Below are 15,164 nucleotides of genomic sequence, written 5' to 3' on the forward strand. Positions count from 1 at the left end.
TTGCTCATCAGGAGCTATAGTATGTAATCATTTTGATTCATACACATTTTGCACATTTCACAAATTTCCATAATTTTCTTTTGACTGTGTAAAGCTGCCTTGCGACAATGAAAATTGTTAAAAGCAATACACAAATAAAATAGAATCTAACTGAATTGAGTTGAATCCTCAAAAGGAGTGAGATCAGTACTCAAAAACACTCAAATCCTGAGAAATTCCTAGCACTGATTATGTAAGAATGGGCTTCCATCAGTCAGGGTCCATTCCAGAGGTCTTGAAAAATAAGGATCAACACTGCAAATATTGTATCTGTGCATAAACTTAATGTAATTGTCAATAAAAGCCTTTAAAACACGAAATGCTTGTAATTATACTTTAGTATATCAGGGTAACATCTGACAAATAGGATTTGTAAAAATTATTATTTGTGTCATTCTTAAAACTTTTGGCCACGGCTGTGTATGTAGATGTTAAACAATTAAATGTAGTGGCCAAAGGTTTGGAGAATGGCACAAACACTGTATACAGTATATATGCATTGATATGCAGCTCAGCCTGGTGTCCACTAGGGGCGCTAAAATAGAAAGTGATCCGTACAGTGGCGCGGTGTTTCCCCTGAAGTCCGCGCAGTCACAGAGTTTCACTTTCGCTTTTCATTCTCCGTCTATGCTGAGAGCAGGATATAAAGCATGACGCTCATAAAGCGAACACATTCACACCATCAGTCTCTGTGTGAGTGTGTGTTTGTGTGTGTGCAGCATGCTGTGTTACTGGGGAGAAGCTGTAAAACCGGACGGGTTTGGTTTAGTGAAACCCGACAGTGTGAGATTCACGGACACCGGCATTGGGTACCTTTCTCCCAAATCCAGGATCAGTGATGTGTCTCCAGGGAAGAGTCTCATGGGATTCATCCGCGGGGATGGAAACGCTTCTGTCCTGAGACTCAACACCAGAGAGCAGGTCAAGTCTGGGAAACTCAGTAAGTGTTTCTGAGGAATAATGTGTAACATGGTGCATATTTTTGTTTTTATGTTTAATATTTGCCTTTTTTTTTTTTTTTTTTTTTGGTTGTCATTTGGATATAATGCATTCTGGAAAGGACATGGCAAATTTATATATATAAAGATATATAGATAGATAGATAGATAGATAGTTTTCCTGTATATATATATATATATATATATAATATATAATAATATATATATACACACACACATTATATATACTGTATATATATATATATATATATATATATATATATATATATACAGTATATATATATATATATATATATATATATATATTCACACCTTATACTGCATGACTGTATGTTGAGGGACATATTGTTATTAATTTGATCATAACCCACTGTATTATCTATAGTGTACTGTATACCTGAGCTTTATTTGACATTTGCTTAGAAATTTGGCTCCTGAAGGTAACAAAGTACTTTCCTGTTTCAGTTTCGGTGAAAGTGTCAGTCAAATGAGATAAATGCAAATGTAAATAACCTTAATAGATCAAATACATATGTTGGCTTATGTGCGTCTGCCTGCCCCCCCCATACCCCCCCCCCCTCCCTCCCTCCCTCTTGCTCCATGGTGCAATAATCCATCATGATTTGGGTTGAGTTATTACAGCTTAGGTCCAGGCTAATGTCTTAAGTGTTAGTGTTGCTCAATTGACTCAAATTCCATTACCCACAACACATCACAGCCATGGACACCATGGACTACAATTCCCAACACAGTGACTATCACCACACACTCACCTGAGTTATAATCATGCACGCCTCAGTGACGCTCCATCTAAGTGGACTTTGAACTCATTTTCCGTGTGAAGTACAGTATTAGCTCACACCTGACTTTACCAAGCCTGAGTTTTCTGGTTATTTTGGAAAGTTGAGCCTATTCTGTCCTCTATTCTTCAGATTGTGGCTTTACCTATGATACTGTATACTAATCTGCATGTGCATCTGTTTAAACTTTCAATTTCAGATATTAAGCCAATGCTTACAGTATGTTATTACCGTAGTTTATCTTAGGCAGAGATGCATCAGAATAATGTATAATGTGTAAACAATTCATGACAATTTTATAACCTATAAAAGAGCATAAACTTTCACTCAGTAACAGAAAACAAATGCTGCTTGTTTTACTGTATCAATTTCCCATCAATATTTCTATTATTGTTTTATTCTTATTATTATTTTTAGAAACTTTAGACCAGAAGAAAGACAAAATCAGACTGATCAGCTGCGGTGAAACTGATGCTGTTCTTCTGGAAAATGGAGGAAGGATATTTTCTTTGGAGAAATCCAATGTTTACAGGCATGTAATTCCTATCATTAATTAATTTATTAATTAAATTATTCATCTATTTATTTATTTATTTATTAGTAGTATTAGTAGTAATTTCTTAGTTCTTTTCAAAGGTAAAGTCGGTGCATTTGTTTGTTTAATTTAACAGCAGTGAGTCCGTTAGTATGCGCACACACGAGTGTCATTAACGTTGTTCCTTGCTAATTTTTCAGACAAAATAGTCTTTCCGTTAATGTTTGTGTAAAATTTAAATGAGAGAGGAAAGGTTTACTGTGTAAGATAAGTAGGGGGAGACTGATTCCTCCTCTTACTTCACTTACACACACACACACACACACACACACACACACACACACACAGAGCCCCTGGGCACATAAACGGAAACACTTATTTGTCGGGATCTTTCTTTTTTTTTTTAAAAAAAAAAGGTAAAGTGCAGGTTAATTTGTTTTATTTTTACTTAATATTTTGTATTAATTATTTTTATGTTTTTTTTATTTTTTTTGGGGGGGGGGGGGGGGGCTGTGAAATGAATAATTTGAGTTTCCATTATTTTTTTATGAGAAAATTTTATTTACAAGTGTTTTGGAATACGAGCCCAGAACGAATTATGCTCGTAATCCAAGGTTCCACTGTAATGCTGTTCATTGTAATTATTAAGTATTTACATTTTTTTTACAGCCCCATAAAGAGCCTCTGCAATAAAACTGTAATTCAGGTTGCATGTGGAGACCAGCACTTCATGGCACTAACAAACGGTATTTACAAAATATTTGTTGTCAATTAAGCATTCAAGCAGTAAGGACTCAGTAAAGCATCCGTACCCCAGTAATAGACTGTACCAAACTCCTTCTTGTCCTAATAGAAATCCTACTGAACTTGCTTTAGACATCAGCTGGCTTGGTGTATACATTTTGTTGCTTCTTGTCATACCCTCAGATGGTCAGCTGTTCACGTGGGGTCAGAACTCGAGCGGTCAGCTGGGTTTAGGGAAAGGCGAGCCAAGCTCTCTGTCTCCTCAGCATCTCAAGTCCCTGTGTGGGATCCCACTGGCTCAGATCAGCGCAGGAGGAGACCACAGCTTCGCCCTGTCTCTCTCGGGGGCCGTGTTTGGCTGGGGCAGAAACAGCGCCGGGCAGCTGGGTCTGGGGCATAAGGATGGTAGGCTGATTTTTATTAAAATCTCATTTTATTATTTATGTTGGCAGAAAAGCACTAAACCTTTGCAACATTTACCCTTATACAGTATGAGGTACTGTATAACAAATAGAGTAGATGCTATTCTTATATTAATACAATTGTTAATCTGATCATAACTGTTTAACTTTTTGTCACAGACATATACATTCCAACGTGTGTAAGTAACCTGAGCCAGAAGAAAACGATTTCCATTTCATGTGGAGAGGAACACACTGCTACTTTGTCAAAGGTATAACCACATCTCAGTTCTAATGAATTACTAATGATTAGTTTTCTGTCACGTCAGTGCTCATAGAAGTTCTAGCTGCAAAGGAAATTATTAAAAAAAAATTATATTGCAGAATATTTCACAAAATAGCTGTTAGGGGCAGGTGTAGTTCATTGGTTAAGGCATTGGACTACTGCTCAGACGGTCCCAGGTTCAAACCTCAACCCCACCAAATTGTCATTCTTGGGCCCTTGAGCAAGGCCCTTAACCCTCAGACGTAAAAATGGGATAAAATGTACTGTAAGTCTCTGTGAATAAGGCAGTCTGCCAAATGTTAAAAACGTAAATCAGTAAAGGGCATAATGCATCATTCTTTAATTAGTGATGAGTTGTAATAACTGTCATGTTGCTGGGGGAGAAAAGGAATAAATCACTTCTAGACTTGTCTTTAAAGGGAATTAGTCAACTTCAGGTAGTAATAGTAACTCTGCTACAAATTGCATCATGTCACTCCACCTTATTGTTAAGTATTTTTCCATACTGTCCTCCTACAAGTCTTTTATTCCTTATTTGGCATATTTAGTTATTAAACAGTATTTATTAAACAATTTACAGTAGTTGTTAAATAGGAACTGAAGTACAAGTAAAGTTACGCTTATAAAAATCTACTCAAGTAAAAAGTAAAAAATTCATTAAAAATTTACTCAGAGTAAAAGTTACTAAGTTCCTTTTTTTTTATTTAGCTTTTAATTTATTTTTTATTTTTATTCTTTTTTTTCACTCTAGGGAGGAACAGTCTTCACGTTCGGATCCGGCCATTACGGACAGCTTGGTCATAGTTCATTCAGAGATGAACTTCAGCCTAGAGTGGTTACTGCACTTTGGGGTTTAAACGTGTCCCAGATCACCTGTGGGAGGTGTGTATTGTATCTATGAATACAACATAATTGAATTTGAGTTTGTGTGAAAATTCAAATCTGAATTCTTATACACGACCAGTCAAAAGTTTGAACACATCTTCCAACACCATGGTCAAACAATGCCGAAGGATTCCAAAATCTTTTTTAAACAGTTAATATTGATATACCTAATGCCGTATGTGTTATTTCATAGTTTTGAAAATCCAAATATTGTAAAATGTAGAAAATAAATCCCTAATCACAAAGCACCAAATTAGATGCTTTGTCCGATCCTTTGACTGGTGCCATACAGTATAGAGTTTTGAAAATGACACATAGGCAGTGTAAACTTATTTTTATTATTATTTTTACGATATATCAAACGTAAGATATATATATATATATATATATATATATATATATATATATATATGTGTGTGTGTGTGTATTCTTAGGTAACACAATCTATGACAGCACATGAAATATGAAATGAGATCAGAATTTAATACCTTAATTATAGAAGACTGAATGTAACTATCGACTTAATGTCCTGTACTGTATATCATGCCTTTTACAGTAGGGTTTTTTCCCATGTATTTAAGGAATCACACTCTGGCACTGGTTGAATCATCAAACACAATCTACTCATTTGGATGTGGAGAACAAGGACAACTGGGAAATGGGCAGAGGACCAATCAGTGTGTGCCACTTCCTGTACAGCTGCCACCAGGTAATTACCAACCTGCTATATGAATCATAAATTTAATACATGCATTTAATTAACAAATTTAAAAAATATTAATTCACAGAGGCAGATGACAACCATACAGTTGAGATCATCGTTGCTGGTGGGGATCAGTCCTTTGTCTTGTGCTGTCCTAAGGTACAATAGGACATAATTGATCCAGTTTTAATAATTAATGCTTTTAAATTGTTAACAGCTCTGGTTTTGCTTTGGGTTGTAGAATTCTGATCACCACTTGGAGCCTAACCAAAGGAAAGGGATTACGTTGTTGGAGGACAAAATGATTCACAGATGGGTTTCCAAGTGTGAATCAAAAGAGTGGCGAACAATTAAAAAGTGAGTGTTGTTGGTCAATTATGCCACAGTTAAGCGTTACTTAAATGTTATGGATTTAGAACATGTTATGCATTAGTTTACACCTTACACCTACCGTAGTTAATAACATTCTTGGGAGCCCTGGTGCTATGTTTTCACTAAATCCTGCACAAAATGCCAAAAAAAGGAAAGAAAAGCAAAAGATTTGTGAGGCGGGGCACATCTTAATAAAAATCAACAAGACTGACACATTTTAAGGAACTACACTTATAAAGTGGTGAATAAGTTCTCATTTTAGTTATCAGCATCATCTACATCAAAGTTGTTCTTCTCAGAGGAGATAAAAGTCTCTGATGTTGTTTAAAAATGATCCTGATCATCTCTTTACTCAAAGTTGACTGATTAAGTTATTAATCTAGTTTTGCTCTACCGGCTACATATCTCCTGTTCTTCAATTTGTTAAACTGACATGTTATAAAGCCTAGACTGGATTAGAAAGGAAAACAACTCAATTAAAGACAAAATATATATTATTTTTGTAATTCATGGCTCTTTCCCGGAATTTACCAGATTTTTCCAGACTGCCTGATAATTACAAAATAATCCAATACTTAGTATGCCGGAGCCCTGACTGCCTGCTTCACGTCTGAAACACTGGCCTCCCAGGAACTCCTATAAAAGTCCATTTAAATGTTTTACTGCAGCTAAGAGTCTCATCATTGTACTGCTCTTCAAGCCGTCTGTAAATCTCAATCGCTGTTACACTGTCATTTACCAGAAGTTTTAACACAAGTCCCGGTTTAATTTGAGCACCTGTCATCGCTATAAACTGTGTATTTACTGTACTAAGTGATACTACATATTATCGGATGACAATTTATATATTTATTTTCTTCTTTTTTTTTAACTAACAAAGGGAAATAAAAAGAGTTTTCTCCTCTCCGGCGTGTATAAATGGGAGCTTCATTATAAAAAGGTAATGTGGAGAGATTTAATAGGTAAATGTACTTACATTTAAAATAAAAACATGAAAGCATACTATATTATTTTTTTTTTTTAATTTATGTATATAGTCGTGATGAACATTACCGAACATCCACACATTTCTCTGGTTTGGATTTGGAATCGGTAAAAAACACTTTCAAGCGGTTGGCCAAGAAGAAGGGGGCGTTGCAGGAGGTAAATCACTGAAACGTTACATTAATTAAATAAATAAATAAATAATCTATTTTGAAATATGTATGTCTGCTGCATCAGTGTTTATCAGATTGAAATGTAGTTTTTATTCTGTTTTTTATTCGAAAACTTAAACCTGAAAGGATGCAGCAGTAACGGAGACTTTAATGATTTCTCGTGTATGTGTTTCAGATTGAGAAGGTGGTGGAGAATGCTCTTCTGCCCTCTATGAGTTTCTGTGCTGCTGGTGTGGAAGCTCTGAGGGTTTTTCTCATCCTGCCTGAACTACTTAGAGTACTGAAACCTGAGACAAAGCTCACAGCATTATATGCTTCTGCCATTCTAAGCCTGGATCCGTCCATGCGTGATGCTTTAGGTAATCTTAACTGAGCAACAGAATCAATCACTCTGAAAAGGTGTACATGGAAATACATATGCATAGAAATTTTTAGCAGCACTTTCATTTTTATTTATATAATAAAGATAAGGTCTGGAAAAAATATGATGAATTTAACCATGCCATATTTATTCATTGTGCCTCAAGGCTTTTTTATGGTATTTTATTGTTTGTTCCAGAGACCCTCTGGTCAGAACTCCCTGAAACCTTCCTTAAAACAGTAGTGGAACTTTTTTACACTTCAGCCACAAAAATGATATCTAAGTTGACATATGACTATAGACAAAAACCAGTCCTGGATACACCACTACATAAATCTGTGCAAGTCCTCCAGATGCTCCACAAGGTGAACATATTATACTTAAAATATGGAATGAATGAATAAATAAATAAATGCTTTCTGATTGTTAAACATTATTACATTTCTTTTACTTTGTATTATCTAGGCTTCCTGCAGGAACCAAAGAGAACTCACATCTGCGAATTTCATCATCTATGAAATCAATGAGCTGTTCGACATGGTATTGTATAAATTGTAATTGTTATCGAAAAAAGATATACCTTTAGATATAGGGCATTCAGTTATTTATTTGCTAGTTTATAACCTTCTAAGACCCAGACTCTAATGTTGTGTATATTGTAGTTTATCCTCACTGTCTCTCCACTTCTGTTTATTAGCATCTGATAACTATTGCATGTACTGTATAGCAACCAGGTATTTTGGTAAAAAAGTGTAATCCCAATGGTCCTTTTGTGATGATCTTACAAGTAAATGCACAGTGTCGTTGGGAGAAAATGTGACGTCTTCTCATGAGGATGTTGGAGTCTTAGGGCTCACATCTTGGAAATAATCTGGTCATTTGATTTTGATTTGAATTACTTATACTGTTATATCCTTTAAATCCCAGATGCATGTTATACAGACTGACATAAATAATTTATATGGGCGTTTGGTTTGGGGTGGAGACATTACTGTGATGCAGGCAGAACAACAAAAACACCTGGTGGGTAATATGTCCATTCTAAGCCTTTCTGAATTATAAAATATAAGCTTTTTTATTTTTTATAGCCTACACTTTCTAAATTCTTCATTCCATAAAAAAAAAACTTTAAATAATTGTTTTGGTAAGGTTTGATGAAGGAATGTAAATTTTTATCATTTTGTACGACTGTATATATGTATATAAATATATATTTTATATATACATATATAATTATTTTTTCGGATTTTGTTATAACTCAAACCAAATTTGGCAATAATAATTTGTTCCACCTCAAATGCAAACAGTTTTGGATTCAGTGTAGTGATACATAATTTCTGCACCAAAGAAGCAGACTTTGCTTCAGGTCACATTAGAGAAAAAATAACTACAATAGCAAGGCTTTATTGCTTACATATTAACAACTGAATTATTTTTCTTTCAATGCAGAAAATGCAGCACACCTTAAGAATTCTGAAGTCATGTCCTTGCATCTTTCCTCTGGAGGCTAAATACCGCCTTTTAAATTCGAGGGAATGTAGGGTATGTGTTTAAATTTATTGGTACGCTATTTTTGTATTCACTCAACCTAGTCTAAATATGTATTTTTTTTTTCCACTTTTGGACAACTCTAACTGTAGGGACCCTTTAGAATGGAGATAAGACGTACTGCACTCCTGGAGGATTGTTTCCGACACCTGAGGGCTGCGAGTGAGCAAGCGCTGAAAGGCTGGATGCAGGTAAAGACAAATGCAAGCTTTTCACCAGATATTATGTTCACGGCTATCTAGCTTCTAATGTAATGCTGAATCCCAAATTCCTGTCTAATCCCTGAACAAGGGCAGTACATGGTGTGAGGAACAAGCGATTCTACACTCTACATAGTGCACTAGCTTTCCATTTAATGGTATTTGGGATTCAATCTTGGAACTTTTGTTTTTTGGTCTAAATCAGTTAATTAGCTGAGGCTATTCTGAAGTCTGATACGTGAAAATATAAGGAAAAACTTACTTAAGATTTACAGGACTGTCCATCATCTTTATAGTCAATTCTCCTCACCTTTTGGCTACATGTACTGGCAAGAATTAAAAACTACTTTTACCTCTAGTGATGTCAAAGTATAGTAATAATTATAGTAAAAAGTCCAAGTATGTAGGAATATTAATATGTAAGTTTGAAAAAAATCCTGTAGTGTTGCAGCTTGTAGACTTTTAGAAGTAGACTACATCAGATAAAAGCCCAGGTTTTGCTTCTAATTTGCTTCTACAGATTTATAATTAAACTAATTGTGCAGCAGCACTTAAAGAAACTGATAAAAGGACTATGGTCAGGAAGTTTGCCTTTTTTCTCTTCTGATCAGATGTCTAAATCTAAACCTATGCAATTATTTCAGAATGGACCACAACATTATCATTAATATTTAGATACAGTACTACTGTAAGCCCAAAATGTATAATATTAATTATTAGAACATTGCCTTTATTAATTCAAATTACTTAATAAACAATGAAATGAAAGTAAAATTGAATGACATTGAGCAGTTACATTATGAATACTGTGTTTAACATGCAGGTGGTGTACTGTGAGAACCAAGAAACGAGCGATGTCAATAAGAGGGACTTCTTTCACAAAGCGTTTAAAATGCTGCTGGACTCAGAATCGCAAATGTTCATGTACAATGACACAAATACACTGATCTGGTTCCCTCCTGAGGTAAGACAACAATAACAATTATGAGAGTAGTTATGCACTTATGAATATGAATGTGCAGTGACTTCCTGTTAGTGTAGAGAAACAGTGTAGTGTAGATATCTACAGCACACTCCACATGGACGATGGGGTGAAACTAAGTTGCTTTCTATTAATTACAAGCTGGGTTTAGTACGCTTTCGTATACAGATATAGGAATATCCATTCCCTGGTTTAGTGCCATGCGTTTTTAAGTGTGGACTGTGAAAATCAGAGCAGTGGACACTGTGGAACAGGAGCTGTCTTAATTAATTGTCTTATTGGCAAAAAGCTAAAGTAATGACTCCCTTGTGTTTGTTTGAATGTATATACCATCAACGACCAACAAACTCAATAATTTTTGCCAAATAAAATGGTTGCACAGCAGTTAATGTTGCTGGCCCAAGTTTAATAATAATAGTAATAATAATAATAATTCACTATTCAATATTTGTCACATGTACTTTATAGCACAGTGAAATAATTTTTTCACGTGTCCCAGCTGGGGTCAGATCAGCCAGGGTACAGCGCCCCGGAGCAGATAGGGTTCAGGTGCACAACAGTAGCAACATGGTGGTGATGGGGCTCGAACCCCTGAAATTCCAATCAGTACCCCAGAGCCTTAACTGTTTGATCCACTCCTGCTCCTGTCAGTTTGATCCTGAGCTCGGGTTATTTGATGTTTCACACTAGTTTCAGGTTTTCACAGATAGTCTTTGAATCCATCACAATCCTGACCAAGACAAAACACTGATTAAAGATGAAGAATGCTAATTTTCAAATTATAGTCATGTTCATATTAGTAATTAATATTTAATAGAATCAGTGATGTCCAGCATGACACTTTGTACCAACAAAGTACAAAGTACACCAGTAGTCCTTTGGCTGCACAAAATGTCTGTTCTCGTCCCTTCAAATTTTTATCACATTTAGTCCATAAACAGCGATAAACAGCTTTCTCTAACTCTTCTCTTCGACCTCTCTTTCCTTAAGCCCAGTTTACCAGAGGAGAGGTACTTCCTTCTCGGACTCCTGTGTGGTTTGGCTTTTTACAACAACAGTGTCGTGCACATGCCCTTTCCCTTAGCGCTGTTTAAAAAACTTCTTAACATCACGCCTTCTCTGGAGGATTTTGCTGAGCTGAGTCCAGTCATAGCACAGTAAGTTTTTTTACACAAAGAAAAACATTATCACTGATATGGTGAAACTTTCAGAGGTGAAGCTATACCTTTAAGTTTAGAGTCTTTTGCTTGATTTGTTTGTAATAAAGCTTTTTTAGTCTTTTTAACTTGCAAAGAAATTAAGGAAACAATGTATATATCGTGTATAGCTATTAAAACATGGAGAAAGCACTTAATTTGTAGATGTTCTACAGCACTATATACATACATATTTGTGGCACTAGATTAGTTTTGGTCTGTTGCGTCACCCCTCATTAGCTCTAATCTCACCACCAGGCTGCGTGTGTGGAGTTTGTATAAATAAATGACTGAATAAATGAACAGTACCTTTGCTTCAGACTGTTTAAGCTTGTGTTATCGCTGATCTTTTTTTGACAGCTACTGTCTGTTTCTGTATTCAGGAGTTTGCAGTACTTACTGAACTACAGTGATGATGATGCTGAGAACATGGAAATGACCTACACTGTAGGTGTTCATTATTATGCATGGTTAATTTATTATCATAAACAGTCTCTCAGTTAATATTTTCTTTATAATATGCTCAGGTGGTCTGGAACAACAGGGAGGTTGAACTGGATCCCAGCGAGCCTGACAAAGCTGTGACAAGCTCTAACAAGTTGGTTACATTATAATAAATATTTATGTGATTATTCCATATAATTGTGGAATTTAAATGAAAGTCATGTAGGAGATTTATTTGTGATTTTGCTATTTTGCATACAGTTTAAGTTACAAATGTTTAACAGTTTAACGGAGTTGTAATAGTTGATATTTGCTTTAACAAAAATGTTTTACTAATTGAAAAAAAAAAAAAATATCTTTTAGTGAAAAAGTCCTGCTGGGGTTCAAGACCTTAAATATAATTCATTTTATTTCTTTGACAGAGACCTGTTTGTGAACTCGTATATGGATTATGTGCTGAACAGATCAGTGGAGCGAGTGTTTAATGAGTTTAAAAGAGGATTTTACAAAGTGTGTGACAAAAAGCTGGTGAAATTCTTCCAGCCAGAGGAGCTCAGAGGAGTGATGTTGGGCTCAGAGGAGTACGACTGGGACACTTTTAAAACGGTAAACATTTACATGTATTTATGTAAATAATGATCTCCCTTTCTAAAACCTTTATTATTATTATAATTATTATTTTGTATTACATTTGCAACTGATATCTATATGGTTATTAAAACATTACAACATTTATTTTCAATGAACAGAATGCAACATATGAAGGTGGATTTCATGCAAAACATCCAACGATTGTCTTATTCTGGGAAGCGTTTGAAGAACTGTCAAGTCAGGACAAGAAAAGTTTCCTCTGTGAGTCCATTAAATTATTTTCTATACAGTGTGTTACAGCTGAATGAGGTAATTTTGAGATAAAACATTAGATATGAGAATTGAGGCTTAGTTTAATTAATCTAATAAAAACATATCTAAAAGGCATCTAATGTTTTATGTTTGTTGATACCAATATAACTACTATTAAAATATTTGTTTTACTGTAAAGATGCTATTCAGAGGAAGCCTATTACAGAAAGGTCAATGGGGAAACATGAATAAATAAAAGTATTACTTATTAATAAGTTAACTGATAATAATAATAATAATAATTGCACTATTATTGAAAATATGTTTTGTGGCATTTCCCAGGGTTAAATCTAGTTCAAAAATGTTAAACTTTTTGACTATAAAGTCCTTCTGGTTCAGGACAGAAATAAACTGAATTAAGACAGCTTTTTTTAAGCTCTTTAAGAGTTTTTTGGTTTTGAATATTAAAAAAAAATAAAAAATAAAAAAAATGAAAATTATTTAAAAATATATTGCTTTTCCACTCTAGTTGCCTGGGGTTTCTAAGGTTTATAAAGGAATTAACACAAAAATAAAACATAAATTGTAAATTGGCATACTGTATACACATTAATGTAACATTAAAATCACCAAGGAGGAGCTTTAGCCCTCTCAGGGCATGACTCCACTGGGCCTCTGGGATGTGGGCGGGGCCTCCATGGGTCAGACTTGTTTGGATAGTACAAGTCATGGGATCTTGATTGGATTGGGATCGGGGAGTTTGGAGGCCGGTGATCAGTCTAGTTCAGTTCCCCATTCAGTGGTCATAATGTTATGGCTGATAGGAAACAAGATCACAGGCATACTGTATATGATATGATTTGATTGTCCCAAGTGGGTGGGGCTTCAGATTGGTTTTAGATGATGCTGTAGTTGTAAGTGGACAAAGTTTGAAATCTTTTTACAATTTTATTGCTTCATTAAGGATACATTTTTATAGAATACATTTTTCAAAAGTGAACTTTTTACCTTTTTAGTTTTAACACTATTAGACATAAAACATCAACAAGGCGCATAAAAATATTATAAATGTAACACACCAAGAAGGATGCACATTTTTGCATTTATTTTGCTGCAGTTCTAAATTTTTGGACAATTATGCAACTTTTATTAAAACTCTCTTAATAACACAAAACATAACTAATGACTTTGCCCTAATTCTATTCACTTTATTTATCTGCTCCTTCATTTCTATAAACAACATTGTAAAAGTGTAAGTGTCCTTTTTGTTCTGCAGTGTTCGTGACCGGGTTTGATCGAGTTCCCATTCTGGGTATGGGACAGGTGAGGATGACAGTACGACCCTTCTTTAACTCCACAGAGGATCATCTACCCCACGCCCTTACCTGTCACACCCTACTGGACCTCCCTGTGTACCAATCAAAAGAAATACTTCAAACCAAGCTCGTTGAGGCCATACACCACAGAAGAGGCTTCTGGGAAGATTAAAATGACTATATATATTAGCCTAATTACTCAGTGAGGTTGTAATTTTTGGGGAGGAAGTTAGGGACGTTTTGCTGAAACCCCTTCGATAATCTTGAGAAGCTGATTCTCAAGGATTGAAACGGGGACCTTGAGGGTAAAAACTTAGTAAGCAAACAGGCTTTTCAAGGCAGGTTCATAACCTGGCTCTCATTGCACTTTTTAAAAAATATTATATAATTTCACATAACCTCAAAAAGTGTTTGTTTACTTTCTGAAGAAAAAATCTAAATAAATTTTTTTTAAAGGATTAAATAAAATACATTAAACATGTAACATTAACCTCACATCCAGACTACACACTCTGAATTCATAGATGTCCAGTTTAGCACTTTTATAAAATTATATTTTGCTATTGAGTTTAAAATACCATATGTATCTTTGTATATTAAAAAGAATGCCTGAAACGTATTTAAAATATTTATTAAGAGTAAATATAAAAAAGAAACACAAATTTAACACTACAAAACTACAAAAAACAAAACCAATGCTTTTTTTTAATTGTGATATTTTGCAGTAATTCAGTATGTCAAAGGTATTGAAGTCACCAGAGTTTTGTGTAAACAATTTTCTTGTAAGAACTATAGTATTTGTTGTTTAGCTAAACTTCATGGTGTGTTTAAACCTGCAGTTTTATTCTTCAGCATATCTTCATGTTTTTTATTATTGTCCTAGATGTGCACCCTCTGACTTCAGCTAGGAGGTTAATTAAAGGCTACAATGTAAAATGTTTTAATTTATTTCAATTTATTTGTTTTATATAGTAGAAGATTGTTCCTTGCATATTAAATATTAATTTCCACAATAATCACCCTTTATTCATAAACCATAAAGTTTTCATTATTATAATCTTGGTACTGTATCACATTATACACTAGCAGCATAATGATTGAACAATGCAATAATGAATAAGGTCACTAAATAAATAAATAAATAAAAAGTTCCCTAGAATTCCTTTTAAAATAACAAAAAGGGCTACATTTTAGCTCTTTTTTTTGGGGGGGGGGGGGGTAAGTTATCACATCAGTTCTTCAGAACTTTAATCTAAATGTCTTTTGTGTCCTGCGGCACTCCATGATCCTGGACTACTACTACTAATATTATTATTATTAATAATTATTATTATTTTTTTTTTACAGATTTTCTCACTAATTTTGTTGTATCTAATTCCCACCTGTTATTAGG

At 34.5% G+C, this 15,164-nt stretch overlaps 1 protein-coding gene across 1 annotated transcript; it reads left to right on the forward strand.

The window, feature by feature from the left end:
* Positions 1-676: 676 nt before the first annotated feature.
* LOC128529040 (probable E3 ubiquitin-protein ligase HERC3) lies at positions 677-14,919 on the forward strand. Its single transcript, XM_053502341.1, has 24 exons — positions 677-979; positions 2,216-2,330; positions 3,003-3,079; positions 3,261-3,482; positions 3,659-3,750; positions 4,516-4,646; positions 5,231-5,358; positions 5,438-5,511; positions 5,594-5,709; positions 6,605-6,664; positions 6,762-6,867; positions 7,057-7,240; positions 7,441-7,607; positions 7,708-7,782; positions 8,170-8,265; positions 8,692-8,784; positions 8,883-8,981; positions 9,814-9,954; positions 10,963-11,129; positions 11,552-11,615; positions 11,696-11,766; positions 12,035-12,218; positions 12,362-12,464; positions 13,732-14,919. The coding sequence occupies exons 1-24, from the start codon at positions 760-762 to the stop codon at positions 13,941-13,943; spliced, it is 2,997 nt and encodes a 998-aa protein (XP_053358316.1). The 5' UTR covers positions 677-759; the 3' UTR covers positions 13,944-14,919.
* Positions 14,920-15,164: the final 245 nt, after the last annotated feature.

Source organism: Clarias gariepinus, chromosome 8 (assembly GCF_024256425.1).
Source record: "Clarias gariepinus isolate MV-2021 ecotype Netherlands chromosome 8, CGAR_prim_01v2, whole genome shotgun sequence".
Lineage (NCBI taxonomy): Eukaryota > Metazoa > Chordata > Actinopteri > Siluriformes > Clariidae > Clarias > Clarias gariepinus.